Genomic DNA, 22,974 nt, shown 5'->3' with positions numbered 1-22,974 from the left:
ACAAACATGCGCGAAAAAAAAAGGATTCGAGTGGGGTTCATAGTGTGCTAGAAAGTCACAAAAAATCCACCAATTCGTTTGTGCGTTGACCGCCAAACATTTAGAAAGCAAACAACAATAAATTTAAACAAAGAATTTCGTCGTCGTTCACCACTACAATTTAGTCGAAGTCCGTCCATTCATCTTGTATTCGGTGGACAAGTTCACCACCATCTTATTACCCGCTTAACTTCGCCTTTCGTCCATGAAATTAATACAACAAGTACGTTCCACGAAGAAAAGTTTATATTTTTTATGTAATTAGTAAACAATTTATTTGCGTGCATTCATTAGGATTTAGGAAGAGCACGAAAAAGATTTCCTTTCATATAGATAAGTACAATCCACTTCGAAACTAATCGTTTTGCTACTAGTGCATAACATTCTTTGGTTCTTTGAGCCGGTTACATTTTTTTGTTTCTTACCAACCGCAACCGAGTGCGCTAATCGTGTAAAATATTTCAGACATAGATTTTGCCTTCATCAGAGCAATTAAAATTGTGAATTAGAAGATGCAAAGTTTCCTCCTAATATTAACAGTTAAAACGGTTTTCTAATTAGTCAACACATAATCACACTGTTTTCAAACAATGGAGACGTGTCTAGCATTTTTATCTTATCAATAACGTAGATGTCTATCTAATTGTAAGTAATAATGACTTTAATGTGTTGACTAATTACAAAACCGTTTTCGATGTTAATATTACGTGGAAACTTTGCACCTTCTAATTTACATAATTTTAATTGCTCTGATGCAGTATATGTTCGAAATGTAAGCGTTTAAAAAGAGGTAAACATCACTATGCAATTTTGAAAATAATCTCAACCCAACATAGCTAACAAATATAGACAAATCTTTCTTGGTTCGAATATAAAAAATGCCTATTATACAGAGGAGAGAAATTTTGTATGGAACACTGAATATATTTTCAAAACAATATTTTTGTATACAAAATTATAAAAAGTTTGCAAAGGAAAGTTGGCAGAGGTGAAAGGTGAAACGAACGCGCAAGCTAAAAAGAAGTTTCAATTAAATTTAACAAATATGTTTATGCAAACAAGAAACCTCACAAACCGAAAAAAACTGAAACCGGAACCGAAAATTGGAAAAGTTTGAAAGGTTCCACCCTGTATATACAGCTTACGACGATACATACATATTTGAGAGTTGGCAACCATGCAATTTCTAGGTGGGAAAAAAAAGCTGCTTGCGCCACCTAATAAGCACGAACGGGAGTTACGTTTGGGATCTTGTCTCGAATGGCGGTCGTGAACGTTTCGTTCCATAAATGGTTGTTATTTTGTGTTATTTAATGCAGGTAGTAATTTTTGCATTTCTTTATATCGTATTTGTGTTTTGTATGCCGCATTTTATATTTGTTGTGTGTTTGAATCTCTGTTTTTGAAATTTATTACTTTGTTTAACCGCAATGCAATCATATGTGTGATACCGTTATGCTATTGTTTTTAATTGTTTACATTTTTGGTGTAATGTTTGCTTAATTTATGTTTATTGATGTTGATTACTTGGTCTTGTCTTTGAAGTTACATTCATATAAGTTTTCATTTTATTTTAATACTTATGTGGAAATTGCTGATTCGTTTGATGTATGTACTGACTTGTTGTATGTTACTAACAATTTTCTCCGTGAATGAAGCAGTCTCGGGAAGGTGGAAAAAGAAACTGTAGTCTATATTTATGTGTTAGGGCACCTAATTCCGTGCACTGTCTTCGACATCCAACTGTAGGTTCGAAACCCCGAAACCAGGGGCGGACTACCCATCTTGCAGGAGCGAGATTACGCTAATCAAAGCTCTTCAGTTTAGAATCTATGTGTGATAAATGAGTGGCGATTCAATAATTTCCACATATTTTGTTTTTAGTCAAATTTGCCTACAAGGCCATGTAGTTTTCCATCTTGCTTTCAACAAAAGGACTTTATTGCACCAAAGATGAGTCACATCCTGTACTTTTAACCCTTTCTCAGAATCTTGGTACCTGCTTCTACCTGACCCATTGTCCTCAAAAACTTGCTTTTAACCTTGAGTGTAACCATCCTTGTGTATATGCATTTACTATCTTTGTTAACTACTGCTTAAACTTTTACAAAATATTTTGTTAATTAACTTTTGGACTGTTTAAATCAAACTGCAAGGTTTTTCTTACGTCGTACTCTTTTTATCCTTGGCAGTGACTTTTGCGAGAGTACGACACCTTTTGGCTTTGTTTGTTTTGTTTATATTAATGTACATCAACTAATTTCCGGGTTTTCACAATCATAATAATTACGATCATTATTAAACAAACTTCTCACAACTTCAGTGTTTTATTTAAAATTCCTTCCCTACTGTGCTTCAGGTCAAAGCATTGTCTACAACTAACGTAAGGAGGCCCTGCCTTAGATGTTTTATCACGTGCCACTTTTCAAATTTAAGCGGGTACTTGTTTAGTTTTAGAGGGAATAGTGTCCTTAGAGAAGGAAAGAATGAGGAGTGATAATATTGATCGTAAAGTGTAGCCCACATTTGTTTGTTATTCCACCGAAAACTAACCTCAAATTTATACCTGTGAAACGAAATACTTTCGTGTGTTTTTTGGCTATTACTTCCGTGCACTACAATGTACCATTGTCCAATAATGTTTTTAATCGCATATTTCGAGACTTAAGGATCGCATAATCACGAAAATGAAAAATTAAACAAATTTTGGCTCCGAAAATATGGCCGCCTCAGGCGTCACCGCGCAGCATTGCGCTGGATAGGATATTGTCAGTCCCCTTTCTTTCATAGTCTAAGGAATAGTCATTCGGGTGGCCATTTTTTAAAACGTTGCCGGGTTTATTTTATTTCCGTGTTCTTGTAGTGTGAAGTTAGCGTAGAACCTGGGGGTTAAGTACACTACAAGTTGTAGAACCGAACCCTGTACCGGCCCCCTATACGAACTCACTTGCTTTTTTGTCAGCTAAATTTAAAGGTAACATGAAAAACAGCCTCTATGTGCTTTATAAACGATATACCTACTAGATTGATGAAATTAAGAAACTTAAATTATTTGCATAAACCTCTCAGTGATATCATAAAATAAACAAGATAATCAAGCTGTGACAAATACTTTTATTTGAGTATTTAGACACAGATATACATTTGAAAAATTATATCTAGATACATTTTTAGATAGGTACAGTCGCTTCAGTGCATCTAGATATAGATAATTATAATTCGTTTCTAGATAATATAATCGAGAAAAAGAAGGCCCTGGAATCATAATTGACATCTAACAGTTTAAATGTTTCATATGTTCACCCAGATCAAAGTTTATTCACGTAAATCACAATTTTTTAATTTTTTGTGGTTGTTTTTTTGTACTTACTTTCAGGGTACCTACCTAAGAAATTTAGCTTTGTAATAATTGTAGTAACTTTTTATATTTAACAAAGAATATGTACAAAACAACAAAGAGAAGTATGTCTACATGTTACATTTTTTCCAAAGTATTTAAATTTGTAATTAGATATTTCGAAAGTATTATAGTTACTGTATTTACATATGTGACAACTCACAACACTGTACTACTTGTACCATAATTTTGGTGGTCTGGGTACACACTTTTATGAAAACGAATATAGCAGAGACACGTTATTTAAGTTCCGTGAACGGTTGCATAATTGCTGACGTACATTAACTCTAACCTCAAATTAAGGTGGAAATAAAAAAAACAATTACATTAAATACATCACAATAACATGGATAAAACGCGATGTATATTAAATTAGTGTGATGGACGGGGTAAATAATACCGAAAATGATAAAATTTCTTTTTGGAAAAAGAATAACAAAGCTATCCCCGGAAGGTGACACTTACTTAATGTGTAACGTTATTTACCCTGTAATTCGTAGACCAAGTCCCAAAAAGGAGTTTCGTGGTAACAACAGATCGAAGCCGACCGGATCTACTTCGTTTCAAGAGTTTCAAGCATCCGTCAGTGACGCTTGGGCTGTAGACGATGACGAATTCTGTGTTATATCGGGAGTGGAAAGTACGCAATATGCATACTCACTGAATTCTTGTAATCTTTTGCAGGTACTCATATTTCAAGAAAGGTGTCAGAATCTGCCGCGTTAAATGTATTAAATCATCACAGAACGACTTCTGATACCCCTGTGAATGTAGACTCCAAAGAACCTCACAAAAATACTAGTGATAATTTAATTAGATATAGTAGAATACCCGGTCGTCCGCAACAGCTACGATACACAAACAATCAAGACGAAGATTGTGAATCTAAATTAGAGCGATTTGAAAGTCTATTATCCGGTACGCCCACGCTTGCGGAATTATGCAAGCTCAGCTGGTCCGGTATACCCGTGAAAGTTCGCGCGACGACATGGCGATTGCTATCCGGTTATTTATCAGTTAATCTAGAAAGACGTCAAGGTATGTTGGAACGAAAACGGCAGGATTATTGGAATTTAGTAAAACAGTATTATGATACGGAACGTGACGAAGCTTATCAAGACACCTATCACCAAATTCATATTGACGTTCCTAGGATGAATCCTACAATTCCTTTGTTTCAGCAGACGTTAGTTCAGGAGATGTTTGAGCGTATTTTGTTTATATGGGCAATTAGGCATCCTGCATCGGGTTACGTGCAGGGCATTAACGATTTGGTAACACCCTTTTTTGTGGTATTCCTTCAGGAGGTTATTTCGGATGATCAGCCCTTTGAATTCTTTGCAATCGATAATTTATCGCAGCAGCAACGCGACGTAATCGAGGCAGATTCTTTTTGGTGTCTTTCAAAGTTTTTAGACGGTATACAGGATAATTATGTGTTCGCTCAACTTGGGATTCAAAGGAAGGTGAATCAACTGAAAGAATTAATTCAACGTGTCGATAATATTTTGCATAAACACTTAACGCAGCACAACGTAGATTATTTACAGTTTTCATTTCGATGGTTGAATAATTTACTTACTCGCGAACTGCCTTTACGATGTACTATACGTTTATGGGACACATATTTAGCCGAAAACGATTCATTCGCTTTATTTCAATTGTACGTTTGTGCCGCATTTCTATTACAGTGGCGTAACAAATTGCTGGAAGAAACGGATTTCCAAGGATTAATGCTGCTATTGCAAAATTTACCGACGCAAAATTGGACAGGTTCAGATATAGGACTGTTGGTCGCCGAAGCGTACCATCTTAAAGTAGTGTTTGCCGATGCGCCAAATCATTTACACAATAATCAGGTGGACAGATGATTGATTAACGTTAATTTGTATAAAGTAAGCCTTGCGATAATTTTTTGTGATTTTTATTTCAATTTTACAGATATTTTTGTAATTCTATCAAAGTATGTGAGATATATGACTAAATAATAATTGTTCCGGTGATTGGCTTAGGTAGATGTACACCTTTTTCAAATCGTAACTTTGTTAAATAAACTAAATATGCCAATAGGTGTAGTTTGCGATGGTACAACTTCCTATACCACCTCTAATTTCAAGGCTAAAGCCCATTATCTAGGTCACTCTGGGGGAGAATATTTCAATTAATGCTTTAACGCATCATACATAGAGATGGATTTAAGTATAGGTTTTTTGTGCTGGAACCCAATGGTTTTGATTTTCCCTGTATTCCAGCAAATGTTTTAAAAATTTTGTGCTCAATTATGGATCTGCAAGTCATACCGAGCTTTTTATCATGAATACTTTTTTCTGGTGAAATGGAAGGTAACCTTTTTGTGCCGGCTGGTCTGTGTGGCACAGTGGTGTAGAAGCTTGACTGCGGTACTAAGGGTCCTTGGTTCAAATTAGCGTTGGAGCATGGATATTTGTAAATGTATAGTGGGTTGGGCTGGTAGAACAGCCTGCGCTGAAGCCCCAAAAATAATACTTAATAATTTCTCCATTTGTATAAAACACACTGTATATTAGGCAAAATGTAATATTTTAAATAAGTGGTATAGGCATATTTCCTCTATGGTATAACTCATTTACTTATACCAGAATTTATTTTGTGAAGAAATACATTTTTCCAAAAAACTCAAATAACTTAATACCCTTTTGATTTAGGTTTATGGTGTAAAAGTCAACTTCTGGTATAACTGGAATCTTTAGTGGATAACCCTGTGGTTGAGAAAATCCTCATCTTAACCTTAACGTTACTGAATAAGAAATCATATCAAATTTATCACTATAAACTCGGTCAACAGGGCGCCGAGACAACTGGGTACGGGGACTTCGAAACCCAGGATGACTGGGCACAGGAAACCATAAGGGAAATTAAAGGATACACTGGAAATCTTGTCCCGTTTTCATATTCCCATATCTTTTATAATATTATTGAGAATTTGTTGATTTTTTCTTCTCTTATTTTTAGTATCTCTCTCATCCACTTCTCACTCACCTCATTCCTATACTGCTCCCTGTTTTTCAGCTCTGTACAGTGTACAGTTCCATAGCATGTGTTCTAATTTTGAGTCAAAAAATTAAAACATTGCGAATCCTTGAAGATATTCATTTAGGAACATCTGGTACCTACCTATTATATGTAAGTTGGGTAGGGTTAAATATAGTCTTGCTCATGACCATTTTAGGTATGACAAAAAAGGTCCAAATGTCCAAGTGTATATACTGAGATTCAGGTAACATAAAGTATTTTAGGATTACTAATGCCGAAAATAAAGATAATCGTATCATGAAGAAAGCAATAGTTGAAACTACTGATGAAGAAAAGAACAGCAAAAAAAGCTGGAGAGTTGACAGAGAGGTGAAACGCGAATGCGTAAGCGAAAAAGAATGTTCAAAATATGTTTATGCATAATAATAATAATAATAATGTACGTAAATTTTGTGTATTATCTTTTTTATTTGTTTATATTGGAACCCTAAAAAACTGGAACCGGAAGGATTGGAGGATCTTCAGTAACTTTTTTAACGACAATAGAATTTCAATCCATCTACCAAATTCATTCTTGGTGCATTGAGATAATGCTTTTAGTCTTTTCCCAACGATCTTTGTGCATGAATAACGATTTTGACACCATTTTTTCTGATCTTGTTTCACTCGAAGTCGTAGTATAACGGTTTGTTCCTGTTAGTCAGCTTCGTGAAATCAGTAACGTCCTGCCGACGTACCCGAACACCAAATTTCAACACGATCGGCCACTTTTCAAAAGTGTTATATAGCGCACATCACGAACGGACAACAAATAAAAGCTATACAAAGTATCTGGGGATCGTACTTATCATCTTTCCCTTTATCTTTTTTATTTTTAGCTTATTTTTATTTTTCTTATTTTTTTTTTAAATTTTATTTTTCTTTTTTTTTAAATTCTATTATCAAGTTATTCACCTTGCACCTGACAAAAGATACTTAGATATCTGCTGCAGGTATGAATTCAGTGTTGATATATTTTTTTTCTCTTTTCTTTTTAATGTCCAATGTACCCATGTTTGTGTGAATGAAACTCCATAACTAAGAGTTATAGCGAACACAGACGAGCGGGCGGACAAAAGGAGGAACAACCGCATACAAAACACTATACCTAAGCAGTGCGAAACTTGAACCGCTATAATTCATATACATTCCAACCCCTGGCCTGGTAGTGAAAGGCCGAAATCTATACGCGACCTAGTGATTTAGTAGTATACCTATCTAATTCTAAAATGGAAGTTTGCCATTTTTGCTGTTTTTAATCCACCACCTTCCCGTTGAGATTCTTTTTTAATCAAGCGGGAATATCAAATTTTGATACGTTAACCGTCTTTTAAATGAGTTATCCTGCACGTGGACAGATGGATATCAATCTATAAAACATGAAGGGCCTGAAGGTAGCAAATAATGTTTTATTCCCACGCGTTCAGTTGCTCCGTCGCCCAGGGATTTACTTTAGATTATGACAGAAAAATCTAATTTACTCATATAATTATATGAATTTACTACGCGGCGTGTTTTTTCAATAAGCACAGTTTTCAAATTTCCCAGTTGCAGAAGTTTTATATTTATTTATTTCATTTTATTTTGCCTTTATTTTTGAGTGGCCGGGGTTTCAGCCAAGGCTACTCTACCAACCCAACCCACTATACATTTACAAATATCTATGCCCGAAGCCGGATTCGAACCAGGGACCCTTAGCACCGCAGTCCAGCTTTACCTGAACTGCGCCACACGAGCCGGCTGTCCCGAGCATGCGCATTAAGTATCTACATCTGTTGGCAAGCGCTTAAATCATACATAATATATATGATCTAAGGGCAAGCCGCAAGCGACAACCGTCATTACGCTCATTCAAAACCCTGCCGACTGTGAAATACACTCTGTAATAAATTGTGCTCACGTGACGATAGGTAGGTACCAAAAATGTGAACTGAGGTGTACCTACACTCACCCTGAATAAAAGGGAGAATTTTGATTTATGCACACCCATTGCTACTAACTGAACCTACTAAACAATGTTATCTGAATGTCACCATGGTAAAATTTACACACCGACTTTTTTTGTCATCCGTAACGATTAACCCTTACATATAATATGTTATTGTGAATAAAAATCCGATACAACTGAATACCGAACGATCCTCGAGATCTTCCCACATACATCATTTTTACAATACACCTTGAGGGGTTGATTCTGTCCCACCAGATCAGCATGGCTTGTAAAACGAACTTTTGAATCGGCATTAGTTTGCATGCGCAAAAGAAATTTTTTCGGCACTAGTTTTACTTTTATTCGAGGTGCCTACATACAAAATTTCATGCAATTCGGTTCACAACTAACGGAGATGTAAAAAAAATCGGATTGCGCATGCGCAAAACAAATTTTTTGAACGGTATCAGTTTTCCTTTTATTCGAGGTGCCTACATACAAAATTTCATTTAAATATCTTAACAAATAAAAAAACCGACTGCGCATGCGCAAAACAAATTTTTTGATTCGGCATTAGTTTTACTATTATTCGAGGTGCCTACATACAAAATTTCTATTAAATATCGTAACAAATAAAAAAAATTGGGATTGCGCAAATATAAAAGTTGTAATGCGCATGCGCAATATTTTTTGCATCTGCATAGTTGCCTGAAGTTTAAGAAATATTTACTAACACAGAAAACCGGACATTCATATTATGTTCTTTGTAACAAGGGTTATGAGAGAAACCCTTTTTGGAGGTTTGGGCAGTTTTTGGGCGGTAACTTTTTGGCCCGTTAGTCTACGTAGCCAAAAAACAATAGCGACCTTTCATATATCTCGAAGAACATGTGTATCAATTTGCAAAGCGATCGGACGTTTCTACACAAAGTTATCGTGCACACGGACAGACAGACGGACAGACGAGGATCGTTAATAATAACCAGTAACCAAAACCACTAATGTTGAATGCTACGAGAAAAAAATAAAAGGAGAGAACCTTTTCCATTAAAAGGGGTCGAGACGGAAATGGACAAAAAGGAAGTTATAAGAGTAGGGGGAAACGCGTCATTATTGGAAGTGGTGTAATAAAATCAAATTGACATCGTCTCTTCTGTTTTATGATAAGTCAAGTCGACATAACTGACCAGCGCAAAGGAAGTAATATGAGGGCGACTTCCGACGCGTGCTATGCTATTTCTCACCACCGTTATATTCTCCTCTTATTTTTTACTCGTAGGTTGAATGTAAGAAAAGTTTTTAACACCAACACTTCAGAACCAAACTTTAAGAGCAACAATATAAAACGGATTTCCCTTTCGTAAAACGCAACGTGTACAAGAGCAAAGAGTATGGTTACTCTTTGACAAGAGAGAGAACCGAAAAATATCGGTTCTTCAGCCAAATAAAGAGTCGACAATAACAAGAATAGGTATTTATGGCCGTTTGCCGCGAGAAATTTAAGCGAATCTTAGCTTAAGCGTAGCTTAAAATCCAGAACAACTATCTTAGCTTAAGCGTAGCTTAAAATCCAGAACAACATCGTTGTCATGGATTTTAAGCTACGCTTAAGCTAAGCTCTTCTTAAATTTGTCGGTGCAAACGGCCATTAGTGCTTTATTTTACAATCTAAATTAGGCAACTTTACATACTCAATGCAGGAATTTTATTACCCCATGCATTGAATGTTGAATGTCCCATGTTAGTTACGCCACTGACGATTGATGGCGGGACTTTTAAATCTTTTTATTAATTAAAGGTATTTTGAGGTATGACTGCTGGATGATATTGATATGTATATAATTGTTAAAGGAAATGTGAACCCTATGTTTTGTTTTCAGGCATGTGAAGTGGAAACCGCATCATTCTCGAAGGCATTCGGAAATACGGAAAAAAGTAATTGTATCTATTAAACAATAAATAGTTACCAATTGCGAAGTAGTTATATTTACATTGGTAATATACGTAGGTACAGCGTAGATCGAATCGAAGGACTAATGATTTTGCATTAGAGTGTATTGGCCTCCCATTTGTGGAAGTCAATGACCCATTGAAATCGAATATAATTGTAATCGTGTAGTAAATGGACGAAAGTTTTAATGAATAGATTAATTTATACATTTCTCGAAGTAAGGCGTTTCGCTTATTATTTCAATTAGGGATAATAACGTGGTTAATAGAATGGAAATTGGAAACAAGAGATCCTCTTTGAAATTAAAGATTTACCGCGTCCATCGGGCATGCGCAGCCGAATCGAAATTAGCGAGCGCTTTGCAGCGGAACCAAGCAGAACTAACAGTTGCTTAGATTTCTAGAAAGTTATGGCTGTAAAATAACCAAATTTCTTTGTTTTCCATGAACATTATTTTACTAATTGATCTCAACGGGAGCTTGAAGGTGTTTGCCGAGCTTTATACATCAAAGCACGTATGAAATTCCACTCGAATCATTTAAGCTCGGGAATGTTGGTTAATTTAACGGAATCGCGTTCGTCTTCGTAGTGTTGATTGGTGGTGTATTTGTTTGGATCGCTTCATTGACCATTACGTCTGTGTAATAAAATAATGTGTTTCTGTCTTAAAAGACATGAGTAGTGCTGCAGTTGCGAATTGCATGAAAATGCCGCTGTCGCGAACACACATACTTTCAGTCACCTCATCTAATTCAAACATTCAGGATGGTAGCACTTTACCACCTGTGAAAATAAGTTCACCACCAACCTCGGCCGTCTTACCTGATCTGTACATTCAAGACAGCGACAGCTTGCCTCCCGTAAAAATAAGTCCACCCCCATCGCTGATTCAGTACTTACACACACGTATGGTAAATAGACTAACACCTTCTGGTATGCCCTTGCAGCCACAACAAGAGAAACCGAAAACGATGGTTGCAACACCGGAACAAGTAATGAAGCTCTACATGAATAAGTTAACTCCGTACGAGCACCAGGAAATTTTCGATTATTCTCAAATATATTTCATCGGAGCAAATGCTAACAAACGTCCCGGAATCATCGGTAACCCCAACAATTGTGAATATGACAACGACCAGGGATCTTACTTACACATACCCCACGATCATGTCGCATATCGTTACGAAGTTCTTAAAGTAATAGGCAAAGGTTCCTTCGGACAGGTGGTTAAGGCCTACGACCACAAGACGCACACTCACGTGGCTTTAAAAATGGTACGCAACGAAAAACGTTTTCATAGACAAGCGCAAGAAGAAATTCGCATATTAGAGCATCTACGTAAACAAGATAAGGATAACACGATGAATATCATACACATGCTGGACTCGTTCACGTTTCGCAACCACATGTGCATTACTTTCGAACTTTTATCGATGAATCTCTACGAGCTTATCAAGAAAAACAAATTTCAGGGTTTCAGTTTGCAGCTTGTCCGAAAATTTAGCCACTCGCTCCTTCAATGTTTAGATGCCTTAAATCGTAATAAGATAATACATTGTGACATGAAGCCCGAAAATGTTCTTTTAAAGCAACAGGGACGTAGCGGTCTTAAGGTGAATATAAATATTTCCGCTCTTTTATTGCAATGAGATTTTGATGCTCTGTGGTTGTAAACTGCCTTTACCTCAACATTTTGTAGTTGTTCTTTAAAAATGAGGAACTACCTATTCCATACCGATATAACGAACCATATTTTTTATTATTATAGAAATTGAATATTTCTCAATCTTTATTTTGGTGATTCACTAATAATGATGCCGAGAATGATGCCTACAAGTAAAGTAAAATGCTGCCATTTAGATGGAATTTATTAGCGCAATGGCTGAGATTATTCCTCTCCTAATAAGTTGATTTGCGAAATAAACTCTCTAGTTTCCGAGCTAGTTTCAGTTCTAAAAATCTACAAAAAAGATGATTGCAAAGAATAAGGAACTCAAAATATTCTTATGCAAGGTGTACAGGTAAGAAATCAGGTCATAAATTTCTGTCCATTTATTAACCAAAAGGTGTTCTTATGAGTTTATCATGAATAATGGCATCATGATTTTAAATCTTAATTATTTTGCATAACTACTTATTGCTGCTGATATTGATTAAGCAAGAGGATCAAGAAAGGACATGTGACATGAATGTCCATCGCCTTTGTGGGGTAACTTTGAAAAAATAAATGGCGACTATACTGGCCATTGGTCCATTTTATATGTTTTTATCAACTTAGGAGAACATTACCAGAAAAATGAATAATGTCACATAAGTAAGTAACACTAAATCAAACTAAACTTGGTGGTGAAAGGATAGCCATGTACAGGGTGGTCCTATTATATAACTCAGGGGCTTGAACATTTATAACAAATAGCCCAGAGATCTCGGTAATATTGTTGTTCTCTATCAAATGACCCGAAAATTGGATTCCACTTTGTAATTTCGAATGTAACCCAAATTTCCATATCTCCAATCTAATGTCCATGAACCTAGCAGAACACAATCAAACATATTGCATAATTAGGTGCTAATTGAGCCCTATTCCCGAATTAAATGCTCCTTTTCTTTTAATTATTACATGTTCTGGCAGGTTCATATGAACTCAGCAGAACACTACCTTTAAAACCCCAGAAAATGAAAAGTGAACTAACTATAATTAGATGCTAATTAAGTGCCCTATTCCCGAATTAAATTATTACGTGTAATTAATTAATTAAAGGTGTTAATTAATGAATTAACTAATTTTTAAAAGAAGGTGCAATTAATCGGGAATAGAGCACCTAATTATGCAATATGTTTGATTGTGTTCTGCTGACCTTGCTCTGCTAGGTTAATGGATATTCCATTCTACTCAAAAAAGTATGAAGAATTTATTCCAAACAGTTTTTGTCGTAATAACAGGTGGCGCTGTGATCCCAAAAACTAATTTAAATTTTGTTTATGTTTATAAAAAACATTTAACCGAGCATTTAACGTAATAAAAAATACCATAAAACAAAAAAAATATTCTAAACCCTAACCTACTCAGCTCATAGCAATAGATAATATCGAAATTTAAAAAAATTATAACTTTAAACATTTAATTTACAAAGGTACAAATTTACTGCAATTAGTCTCTGTGATTAGAGCGCCACCTGTTACTACCACAACAAAATGTTTCAAATAAATTCTTCAAATCTTTGAATAGGTCAGTGCTAGGGCTACTAGAGGTTCTTTCCTTAAACGTTTAGTGTTAGCACTTGCACTATAATTTTCTGGACCTCTAGAAATCAGTAATCTTGCTCTGGGTTTAATGGAATACATCAAATGTTCGGATATACTGTTCACTTCTACCATACTCACTATTTTGAAACGGGAGGCGACTTTATTATTGGAGAACTAGATACCTCAATTTTAGTTACGCTTTCCCCAAAAAATTTACACTGCTATTCGTACATATTTCTCGATATGTCTGAAGGATCCGAGAAATCGATCATTGTTGTAGGAGAAGGTTCTTCTCTAGGTTGCTTAAAATATTGATTTTGGAATGAATGGGACTTTTTGTTCCATAGCTTGATTCTACTAAAAAAAGTATGACGATTTTATTAGAAACATTTTTTTGTTGTGGTGACAGGTGGCGCTGTAATCACAGAAACTAATTGCAGTAAATTTGTGTCTTGGCTATTTGTTAAAAATGTTTAAGTCCCTGAGTTAGAAAACGGGTGGAGGGGTGATTTGAACCACCCCTCTCTCGGCTACACGACTGACGACTTTTCTCCCAGGCACTGTATAGACAGTCTCAAACATATTTGAAGAGAGTAACAGAAAGAGAAATTTAAAGCTGTGTGTTAATAGAGATCTCGTTATAAATCCACTTTTGTTCATTTTGAGACAATCGCGAAAAACTTCTACAGCCTAATCCCAGTTCAAAGTTATAAAAACAGGAATTAGCATTCTATAAGGCACAAATCAAAATATCGGTTTTTAGCGCATTTTCCTCAAAGTGAAAAATCGCTATTGGCTGCACTTTGTCGTCTGTCCGTCACACGTACTCCTTCTACACCACCGAACCAATTTGGATGATATAGGGCTCATTTGAAAGGGCTTGGTCTAAGGATTCCGTGCATATACAGATTTGGTTTTGCGCATGTGCAGTGTCAAAAATTTGGTTTGACGCATTTGCAATGCTAACTTTTTTATTTATGAAGTTATCTAAATGACACACTACGAATATAAGTAAAATTTCAAAATGTTGTTTTGCGCATGCGCAGTGCCAATTTTCTTATTTATGAAAGCATTTGAATGAAATTTTATACATAGGCATTTGGAATAAAGACAAATCTAACACCAATTGCAAAATTTGGTTTTGCGCATGCGCAATGCCAACTTCCTTATTTACGGAAGCATTTAAATGTATATATAGGTACTTGGAATACAAGCAAATGTAACACCAGTTTTAAATTTTGGTTTTGCGCATGCGCATAGGCAACTTTCTTATTTATGAAAGCAGTGAAATGAAATATCATATCTAGGCACTTTGAATTAAACTGTTTTATTTATGAAGGTGTTCAATGAAATTTCTAATGTAGACAATGCCCAATGCTATTTACAAAAGCATTAAATTATTGTCTTCAAAATTTTACACAATTTGTTAAACTCTTCTGAATTACTTCAAGAAATTAAGCTTAAGGTACCATTTGTTAAGCTAAGGAAAAATAATACCATTTTTGCAGTTAGCAACACAAGTTCCCCACTTATTAAGATCTTGATCACTTTAAATAAGTTCTCCTCAGTGAATGATATCGACTTTTTTCACGATCCCCTAAATGTAATAATAAATCAAATTAGATCTTAAGTCCTAATGTTTGTTCAGAGCCCCAGTGCCATGTAATTGGAATTTTTATTCTGTATGGTGTCCGGTTAAACAAATAAATAAATAAATAAATAAAGTTCATATGTAGACACTTTGAATAAAAGTAAAACTAATGCCCATTTCAAAATTTGTTTGTATTTGTATACGCCCCACTATGTTTCTTTAAATTATATAGACTTCGACGATAAGCGGCTCATTTGAAGGAGAATGGGGTATGGATCTCGTGCCTATCAGTATTTTTTCCCAGTCCTACCATTAATATTATTAGGAGAAAAATACGCTCTCGTCATTTATGTTTGCATAATGACTTTGTAAGTTCTATAATGTATGGAATCCGAGTTACTACCCACTTAAAATGACATTTTCTAAGAGATATGAGACACTAGCTTCCCTTTTGTTCATTATAAAACTCAAAACAACCAACAACAAAGTACAACCCACTGAGTAAAACAAATTAGCAAAATAATATGATTTAGACTTTAGAGAATGGCTTCCAATTATTTAAATTTATATTAGCGCCATCTACCTATTACTCATATAATATTGCCGTGTGCAGTGGCAACGGTCACTAAACCATCCACAAGCACCTATCCAAACAGAGATACACTAACAAAATCTTTTAAAAGAAATAATCATAATTTGTCTAGGGCACATCCAGCCTCCGCCATAACGATATTGACGTAATTTTATTAATTTGAGAAATTCAGCCGCTTTAACCGCCTCCACAATTTCAAAGATTTAATTAACACCTGATATAATTCTGGGAAAAAAATAGAAATTTTTTAACATCAAACTCTTCTCTTGGTCGTAATTTGGGCCCGATTAAACACAAAACTGACCGTTTACAGGTGAAACAAATTTATTTGACAAAACAATAAAATATGTAAGCTGAAAGAAAATCAGGCACTCAGGACCAGAAAAAAGTTTTAACTACCTTAAGTTAAGTAACCTTTATCATCGGTCATAATTGCGAATCTCTTTATAACAGACTCACAAACACCAAACGATTTGCCTTTTCTTGAAAATTCGATTTATACTGTAATTACAATTATAGTATTGGCACTTTGATGGTGGACAAAACTCCCTTTAACGGGACTTTAACTGACTGAACTGACTATATTACCCAAAACTTTGGCCCCTCCGAAACTGACTGTTTTGCAACAAATAACGCCCACCAAACAAAAGCTTTTTAACTTCCGCTTCCACTTCTTTAACAAATTAATGCGTCGTTGAACGATAAACTGCACCTGTGTATCTTGAAACTAATTAACTTACGCTGCGATAACAAAAGTTCTTATCTATGACCGGAGATAAACTTTTACAAATCCTACGCAATTACTTACAGCTGTTAAAATCTCGTCTTTTAACACGTAATAAAATTGAACAAATAATTAAAGTACTAATAATTGTGATACAAAACAAAATTGACTTTGAGTTCAAAAAATATGATCAGATTTTCGTTTAAACTAAAGATTAGCCAAAGGTTATTTTATTTGTTTAAAAAATACCTTTGTTGCATCTAGTGCAAAATGTATTATAAAATTTTTTTTTAATTCCAGGTGATTGACTTCGGATCTTCGTGTTACGAACACCAACGTGTTTACACATACATTCAATCTCGGTTCTATCGGGCGCCCGAGGTCATTTTAGGAGCTAAATACGGTATGCCTATTGATATGTGGTCGTTGGGATGTATTCTCGCCGAACTACTGACCGGCTTTCCTCTTTTACCGGGCGAGGACGAGGCCGATCAGTTGGCGTGTATAATCGAATTGCTGGGAATGCCTCCCCAGAGATTGTTAGATCAGTCGAAGCGCGCGAAAAATTTCATTAGTTCTAAAGGATATCCACGTTATTGTACAGCCACTACTTTAAGTGACGGAACTGTAGTTCTTAGCGGAGGACTTAGCCGTCGCGGGAAACCTCGCGGGCCTCCCGGATCGAAGGAGTTAAAACGAGCTCTGAAGGGTTGCGATGACCCCCTATTCTTGGATTTCATTAAGCGTTGTTTGGAATGGGACCCGGAAGTAAGGATGACGCCATCTATCGCTTTACGTCACGCATGGTTACGTAGGCGATTACCGCGGCCTCCTCACAGTACGGTAGAAATCATTAGAATACCTTCTCATAATCGCAGTCCTCCCAAGAGCAATACTTTAACTAGCAATAGCAGTACCAAAGTTAGGGTGCAACTGAATGACGAGCGTTCTGCTACGCTCCATTCTCAACACAGTACTCATTCAGGAAAATTGCCACCTGTTACATAGCTTCTTCCTGCCCCCGTTCATTATGTGATCTTAGGTTAGTTAGTTAGTTGATGACTGTGTGATTCATGCATTGATCACAAAAGATTTCTTTACGATCTGCATATCATCCATACTTGAATGTTTATAAATATGATGAGCCATTACTGAATAATCATTTTTACAATAGTATGGTTGTTACAAGGTATTCGTGGGTACCAAATTAATATGCAGTTTTTCCATGCAATTTTTAGTATATGGACAAATTAGTATGGTAAGTTTCTCTAGTGTTACTTTTCTACATTGTATTAATTAGTTATCGCGAATCGGTAATTATCACATTATTTATATTATTTATCTTTGCGCTATATTATTCTACACAACGTGAATTTGACTTTATCGAATGAATGCCGTTTTGTTCTGGTAATGTTGGTTTAACCCGGCAACAATTTAGTGACGACTCTTATTTCACTATAATACTCTTATATTTATTTAAGAATTTAAACGGTCACTGCCATAGTACGCGTTGCATATTTTTACATCATTTTTAAAGTATTTATGAAATGTTTTACGCATTTAAATGATCACTAGGTAATTATAATCAATTCAAGTTTGATTTGTGCGGTTCATCGATGTATCGGTTAAAATGCTACGTATTGTGATAAGGACTAGTTGAATATTAAATCGGCTTCTTTTTGTTAGTTTATATATTATTAGATAATTTTCGTTGTTAATGTGAGGACACCGTAACGCCGCCCTTATTCTGTTTCTCGATTAATTTTATTGTGATATCGTCCAAATTGACAGCTGCCAATTTTATTTGACGTAATTGACATTAAGCTTGCAGCATGACTCAGTTTTTCTCGATACTTAAATAATCGCCCTCTATTATTAAACGAGTAGTTTAATAACTGCCAATTGGCACTTGACATTAAAATGTATTGACCAAATAATTATAATAAATGTATTCTTTAATCAGGGATTCGAATATACGATTAATCCAAATGTTAGGACCTTGATCACTAGCTGGCGCCTTTTAAATCTTACACTTTCAAGTGGTTTAATTTTGTAACAGTAAAAATAGTGATATGCAAGAAGACAACAAAGGGAAAATAATATTCTATTAAATTAAAAGGAAGTATTTTCCTACTTACATGTAACTATAGGCGTATACAAGGTAAGGCAGTATTATTTATTTCTACATCACAATAAAAAATGCCGATGTTCGGCTTGCCATTTACACTCTCATTGCCAATAAATAAATTTTCACTTTATTGGTGTGCTTGAAACTCAAAATTACATTATTTTTCTTGCTCGATTCTTTTTCATGACGTCCACATTGGGATATATTAATTTTGAGATTTGCTGCTTAAATGCTCTATTGGTTATTTCCGAGGTTATTTCCTAATAATTAATAAAAATATTAATTACTGTACAATAAACAATAGATCATGAACACTTTAAAACTCGGTATTGTATCAATTGAAAGTTGGCCACATTTTTGTTGTGTGCAAGGTATCATTCTACCTAACAATGAACCGACAATCAGTATTTTATAGCGATACATTTTTAACAGCGAAAACTAGACATGCTGCAAGATTAATGCAAATTATTTTTTACGTAACACTTCTTTTCAAAGTGATCGTTTTGTGGGTACATTTGGTCTTGCATTCACTTTGAGCTCTCTACAGTATCATGCCATATTTTTTTCGAATACGTTCAATTTCAATTATTATTCCCAAACATCAAAATCGCAAAAGAGTCGAATCTGGGGAATAATAGGCCTAATTTTTTGTATTATCCGTTGGTATTATCTAAAATCAATTGAATCTTATACTCGAACTTTTCCCATCTGCTCAAGCCCGCTAGTCTTTAGTTCAAACTATTTTATAACTTGCATTTACCCTTAGTTTTAATCCTTGTTTCGTATGAAGACTGAAAAGCGTGACGTGTCACCTCTTCGACTTTCGCATTTTAGTTGTAGTTCTCACGGTACTAAATCTAATCGAGGTGGAAACGAAGGCGACCATACAAATCATTTCACGGTACAATGGGTAAGGGGTGTTTAGGATTGATAGACAATTTTTTCTCGCATACTTTAGCGTTAGGAAAGATCTCAGTGGTACTTAATAGTGCGACAATATGTGAGCGTGATAACTTTTCAAAAGTATTGCATCTTTTGTCCTTATCTCTTATAGCTTTCATTTCGTATAATGTAACTATAGTGGTGTTATAAAGTCAAATTCATCTTAACGAGGAATGGGAGCTATTTAGTATTCGAGTGTAACTATTTTGTACTTTTGTTAGTGTAGGTGTTTTTTTTAAATGTCTTAAGTATCGAATAGCACCACTGTACAGGGATATTTCACAGGCTGCATGAAACCTTCTTTGAGCGATCTTTTCATTTACCCAACATATACTCGGTTAGTGTATGAAATTGCCACGCCCTCTCATCAGGTATTGGGTAAGCAAGAGAATGGCTCAACATTCATTACACTAATGCATTTCTGTTTGAAGTCATAGCTGCCAATTTGTAACGTAACATAGCCACTAAGTTCATTTCCGATCACAAAACATACAAAACGTTTATCATTTACTTGGGAGCTTTACTTAAACTTCGTGTTTTGTGCAATATTGCTTAGGTTATTGTTTGAAACATGCTCCTGTTGCTCTTGAATTGTTTAAACGTATTGTAATCTATGTTTCGGAAATGAGTGTATCAGTGTATGTAGTAACAAATGTTGTTAATGTTGCTTTTAAAATTTGAATTGAGCCACACAAATGAAAGTTTGATGTGGTTGACAGCATTTGTTTCACTTGCAACTGAATTTTTACTAGTGCCTATAGCGATGAATTTGTATTTTAGGTTTCAATATTGTTGTACATATATATTAAGTTAGTATTAGTCTTGTCACATGTGGAATACTAATATCTAAAACTTCTAAGGTAAAATGAGTAAAGGCTACTTAATTGACGTTGTGGTGATTTAGTCTAGAAGCAAATCGAGCGATGTTGAATAACTGCTCTGCTAAGTGATTCTATATTATAATTTTTTTAGCATTTTAAGTTTTTTGACTGAAATGAAAATCCTATGTAAATGAATGCACAATAATATTAAGTATTTCGTAAACTTTTCATGTTTGCAGATTTTGTACCGATTTTTACACTTAAAAACGTTTTATTTCATTTACTATACAGTTTCAGTTCGTAATTACCAACAATTACATTATGAAACGCTTTTTACGATGTTATTTAAATAAGTGATTTGTTTATCATAACGTCTATGTAAAAATCAATTTTTTACATGCAGTGAAATTTTCTATTGCGATTCATTGTTTTTCGTTAAATTTTACAAACAGCATTATGTTTTGGCAATTGAACAACTCAAATTGCTCCAAATGCCCTTAGTAATGTGATGCATCTAATTTAAGGATTATGTTTACATTACAAATATAAACAAATAAACATATTATTTTGCTTTATTTAGTTTCTTGAAATTATGAAATAGGTAAACGGCGGTACTAGTGTTACGACCCTATCCCAACTTTTCACACACTGTTTTTTATTGGTTTACCATTGGGGGATAGACGAAAAATGGAATTTGATTTGGTTCAATGGACCAATATCTTGAAGCTGTCCCTTTGAAGTAAATCTATTTGTCTTGAAATTTCGTTTCACATTTTAGTTAAACGGTGGCAACGAAAAAAAGTTTGATTTGATTGGAAAGGTTTTTTTGAAGCACAGGTTTGAGTTTTAAAAATCACATCGTTTAGGTTCTAAACAAGACTACGCTCTTGAGAAGGAAAATTTTAAAATGAAATTGCATGAGAAATTATATATATTTATACTGTTATTTAGGTATTTAAATTTACAATGCAAATATTTATTCTTTTGCGGCTCTTTCATTTGTCTTTGGTTTCTTTTTGAACAAGAAATTAAATGTACAAACATATACATCCTACCAGCCATCAAACGTCATGCGTTATAAATTTGCTATACATTCAATGTCCACCTCCCGTTCCGATGGAATCTCTTAATAATTTTTTTGGGTTATCCGTAATATACACAGAGTTGTATACAACTTGGTGGCAACGGCTCCGCCATTAAAAGTCGGCCACTGTAGTTTGAGTTATTTTTTCCATACCATTCCACAATTTTTACTGGGCATTTGTTCTTACAGTGCCTATACTATATGACACTAGGGACACCAGTGGCGTCGCCAAAGTTTGGTGTCCGACCATAGGAATAGAATTACTGAGAGAAAGGGGGCGAAATTCTTTCCTAAACATAATAATCTACTCTTGATTGGCTTTACAAGGGATAACTCCGCCCTCTTTTTCTCACTAATACCAAAGAGTACATACCAATAGTAAGAGATCCAACGGTATAGGGAAAAGTATTGTATGTGTAATGTGTGTTGCCTAACCAATTTTACTGATTTTTCGCGGATTTATTGTACCGCACGCTACGCCTGAGGGGCTAAACAAGATTTTTAAGGCGACTACTTGTTTGTAAATTTATAAATATAAATGGCAGAAGTTCCAGCGTTGCCAATTTTTTGTGTTTGCTTACCTACATATTTTCGTAGGTAAGTGCACAAGTGCATCAAAATTACCGATAATTTTTTTTAAAGCATGTTGTCTAAAAACTGCATGAGTTTATTTTTATATTTTGGCGAAAGAGCCCGACACCGAAGGTGGAGGGCTCTTTTAACAAAATATGAAAATGACCGAATGCAGTTTTTTACTGACAACATGCTTGAATAAAAAATTATCAGGTTTATTTTGATGCACGAGTGTAATTTAGGGGAATATTTCCCGAACAAGCATTACTTGTCAAACTGACGTTATCTGCTTATAAATTGTCGGTGTATTGTGAAATTGTCCAAAGGAGTGGCCAGTTGCCATGGATATGGACAGTGCAATTACCGCAGGGCTCTTTCACTTTCTACAGTGCAATTATCGCTGTAATTGAGCGATAATTGCGCACCTCATATGGCATTTATGACATATCAGGGAAATATTCCTTGAAAGCAATTTACTGGAATATATTTTCTATTGCACTCAAATCACAATAGATGATTTAAATGAATTTAATGCGAGGAATTTCGTACTTACCGTACCTGTATGCGTAATTTCGTTATACTGAAATATTTTCTCCCATAATTATCTCATTCAATTTGCTTATTTGTATTTTTTTGTTATGATAAATCGAAGAAACGAAAGAAGTTAGCATTTTAGTGAAAATCACTCGTGCCGTGAAATTATTGAAACAAAAATTAGATTTTTACGTAAATGCTAAATTCTAATTTATTTAATTTTTCCCGTTTCCAGAATTGAAAAATCATAAATGAATACATGAGCAGACGTAGAATTTTCCGAGTTACAAGAAACCTATTTACAACTTTGCTCTAAATTAATTTGGGGAGAAAATATTTCTATATAAAGAAATTTGCATTGCACTATAGCA

General features: G+C 34.9%; 2 protein-coding genes across 3 annotated transcripts; both read left to right on the top strand.

The window, feature by feature from the left end:
* Window positions 1–3,685: 3,685 nt before the first annotated feature.
* LOC116165685 (TBC1 domain family member 22B) lies at window positions 3,686–6,837 on the top strand. Of its 2 annotated transcripts, XR_004144186.1 has the most exons (5): window positions 3,686–3,890; window positions 3,937–4,076; window positions 4,121–5,331; window positions 5,378–6,598; window positions 6,645–6,837. XR_004144186.1 is itself a non-coding variant. In XM_031480338.1 (3 exons), the coding sequence occupies exons 1-3, from the start codon at window positions 3,817–3,819 to the stop codon at window positions 5,305–5,307; spliced, it is 1,401 nt and encodes a 466-aa protein (XP_031336198.1). In that variant the 5' UTR covers window positions 3,686–3,816; the 3' UTR covers window positions 5,308–5,503. The 2 variants fall into 2 exon arrangements, 1 of the variants encoding a protein (XP_031336198.1); XM_031480338.1 differs by lacking the exon at window positions 6,645–6,837 and having other exon boundaries at window positions 4,121–5,503.
* Window positions 6,838–10,741: 3,904 nt separating this feature from the next.
* On the top strand, window positions 10,742–20,987 carry LOC116165679 (dual specificity tyrosine-phosphorylation-regulated kinase 2). Its single transcript, XM_031480327.1, has 2 exons — window positions 10,742–11,981; window positions 16,822–20,987. Exons 1-2 carry the CDS (start codon window positions 11,043–11,045, stop codon window positions 17,527–17,529), a joined length of 1,647 nt encoding a protein of 548 aa, XP_031336187.1. The 5' UTR covers window positions 10,742–11,042; the 3' UTR covers window positions 17,530–20,987.
* The last annotated feature ends 1,987 nt before the right edge of the window (window positions 20,988–22,974 follow it).

Source organism: Photinus pyralis, unplaced genomic scaffold (genome assembly GCF_008802855.1).
Source record: "Photinus pyralis isolate 1611_PpyrPB1 unplaced genomic scaffold, Ppyr1.3 Ppyr1.4_LG3a, whole genome shotgun sequence".
NCBI lineage: Eukaryota > Metazoa > Arthropoda > Insecta > Coleoptera > Lampyridae > Photinus > Photinus pyralis.
Note: the sequence above shows the minus strand (reverse complement) of the source record. Positions and strands in the feature narration are given on the sequence as shown.

What these genes read in the sequence shown, in the direction of transcription:
- LOC116165685 (XM_031480338.1), top strand. Translation starts at nt 3,817, where the DNA reads ATGGACGGGGTAAATAATACCGAAAATGATAAAATTTCTTTTTGGAAA. An exon ending in AACAAAGCTATCCCCGGAAG is followed by an intron (nt 3,891 to 3,936) that starts GTGACACTTACT and finishes TGTAATTCGTAG; the next exon opens with ACCAAGTCCCAAAAAGGAGT. An exon ending in TGTTATATCGGGAGTGGAAA is followed by an intron (nt 4,077 to 4,120) that starts GTACGCAATATG and finishes AATCTTTTGCAG; the next exon opens with GTACTCATATTTCAAGAAAG.
- LOC116165679 (XM_031480327.1), top strand. Translation starts at nt 11,043, where the DNA reads ATGAGTAGTGCTGCAGTTGCGAATTGCATGAAAATGCCGCTGTCGCGA. An exon ending in AGGGACGTAGCGGTCTTAAG is followed by an intron (nt 11,982 to 16,821) that starts GTGAATATAAAT and finishes TTTTAATTCCAG; the next exon opens with GTGATTGACTTCGGATCTTC.